The 1942-nt window shown below is 38.9% G+C and overlaps 1 protein-coding gene across 3 annotated transcripts in view; it reads left to right on the top strand.

The window, feature by feature from the left end:
* Window positions 1-264: 264 nt before the first annotated feature.
* LOC112077195 (NEDD4-binding protein 2-like 1) overlaps window positions 265-1942 on the top strand; it is a 16131-nt gene continuing 14453 nt past the window's right edge. For 2 of the 3 annotated variants that reach the window (XR_011478079.1, XM_024143756.2), the window contains exon 1: window positions 265-441. Coding sequence is in view for 2 of the 3 variants with exons in the window: in XM_024143756.2 (XP_023999524.1) it covers window positions 278-441 (164 nt within the window). In the remaining variant the exon portion in view is untranslated. The remainder of the gene's footprint in view (window positions 442-1942) is intronic. The other variant, XM_024143757.2, reaches the window with a different exon arrangement.

The following is a 1942-nucleotide window of genomic DNA, read 5'->3' as shown; positions in this document are numbered from 1 at the left end:
TAATAACAAATGATCAGATAGAAATAGACATTATTGTGTAGATCCAATATGACTGTCAGATGGATTGGATAGTGTAGGAGATTGTGTATCCTCTATCATATTATTTTCTACTTTAACATGCTGATTTACAGCCTTGCCGTTATTTGAAGGCAGCCAATCAATAGTTCCTAGATCTGTATTCAAAATATGTTTTGAAAAAAAAGTACCTTTAAAGTTAAACTATTGTTGCACCAAAAGTTGCTTTCCACATAGTTAAAAGAATAGTTCTCCAGTGTCTATGTTAGAGCGTGTTCTCTGGACCACAGAGGGACATCTGGTGATGTGCTTGTTGAGAGAAGGAAGTGTAAAGACAAAATGGAGAATGGAAGGGACGAAAACGAATCAGAAGAATCTCATCATTATCAGAGGTTTGCCCGGAGTTGGAAAGGAGAACCAAGCAAGGTAGGTACTCCATCCTTTTATCCCCCCCCCCCAAAAAAAAAAAAAATACATCAGGCAGACGTTTAACGTGACCCCAACCGATTCAGTTTTTCCCCCGTCTATTTGCGTTGTTGTAACTTATTTTGTACATAATGTTGCCGCTTCCGTCTTCTTATGACCGAAAATAACGTCTAGAACCTCAGGGACCGGATTCACAAACATTACTTACGAAAAAACGTAAGAAGTTTCTTAAGGGGGGGAAATAGGAAGTTTATTGGTTCGTAAATGCAAATCCTCAAATGTTCTGAGGAATTCGTAGTTTTGGAACTTCGTAAATATCTCATTTGCATTGACATTAGTGACCAATAATACGTCTGTGTGACAGGGACGATTGGATTTGTCATTTCGTTATTTTTCACACATTATAGCCGTCAGACTAGCTATTATGATAATCAGAAAAGGATAACCAAGAAAGGAGATTGAAGTGAGGATAGAGGAATAGCAGCCATGAAAAGGTTGCTGTTTGGGAGACTTGCTAACCAGTGTTGCCAATTTAGCAATTTTGTTGCTAGATTTAGTAACTTTTCCAGACTACCCTGACAAACTTTTTTCTTATCCAAACAGCACCTAGCAACTATTTAGCTACTTTAAAAAAAATGTATACTAACTTTTGAAAAGTGACTAAAATACTAAATGCATTATCCTCTCTTAATGACACTAAACCGATTTTCTCTGTCACAACACGCATTGTTGCAAAAAAGTGCAATGTGAGTGACGTCAGCAGCAAGCCAGCAACAACTTCAGCAAATTGCAAATCATTGTTGTCTGACTGCAGCAGCAGTACGGGTTCAACGAGACAAACCCAATGAATTAGTTGGTGAGGAACGTTTGATCTTGAACAGAATTTACACATCAATCAACATGTCTTACAATCAAATTGTACAGAAAAGAGTGGGAGTCTGTACCTGAACAAAATGTCAAATCGTATTATAATTTTTTTTCTCCCGAGATGGCCAGTCAATTTGAGTAACGTTATTGTGTATTCTACGTAATGACGCACAGTTTTACGTTCACGCAATGACATCACAACGTCACTTAGCAACAAATCAACCTGCCTCAAGCAACTTACCCTGAAATGTGTTGGCAACACTGTTGCTAACGCGGGTCACTACAGAGACGATAAAGAATGATGGTCTGGAGTGGCCGAGTCTGTCTCTGTCGTCGGGGTTATGGCAAGCGACAATGACGCAGTAAACATGAAGGTGGCCAAGTTCTTTGCAACTTGACGAGATAGCGCTAGCTAGTTAACACTTCTAGAATATTGTAATATATTGTTAATTACAGCTAGCTTTGTGTAACCGATGTGAAATGGCTAGCTAGTTAGCGGTTGCGTGCGCGCTAATAGCGTTTTCAATCGGTGACATACTGTTACACTAGATAATGCGTCGTTTAATTTTATCTTGCTGGACTTTAAATATTCCTGGTAGCCAATGCCATGGAGCAAGAAAACGTTCATGGTCTC

Source organism: Salvelinus sp. IW2-2015, unplaced genomic scaffold, assembly GCF_002910315.2.
Source record: "Salvelinus sp. IW2-2015 unplaced genomic scaffold, ASM291031v2 Un_scaffold4373, whole genome shotgun sequence".
Taxonomy (NCBI): Eukaryota; Metazoa; Chordata; class Actinopteri; order Salmoniformes; family Salmonidae; genus Salvelinus; species Salvelinus sp. IW2-2015.
Note: the sequence above shows the minus strand (reverse complement) of the source record. Positions and strands in the feature narration are given on the sequence as shown.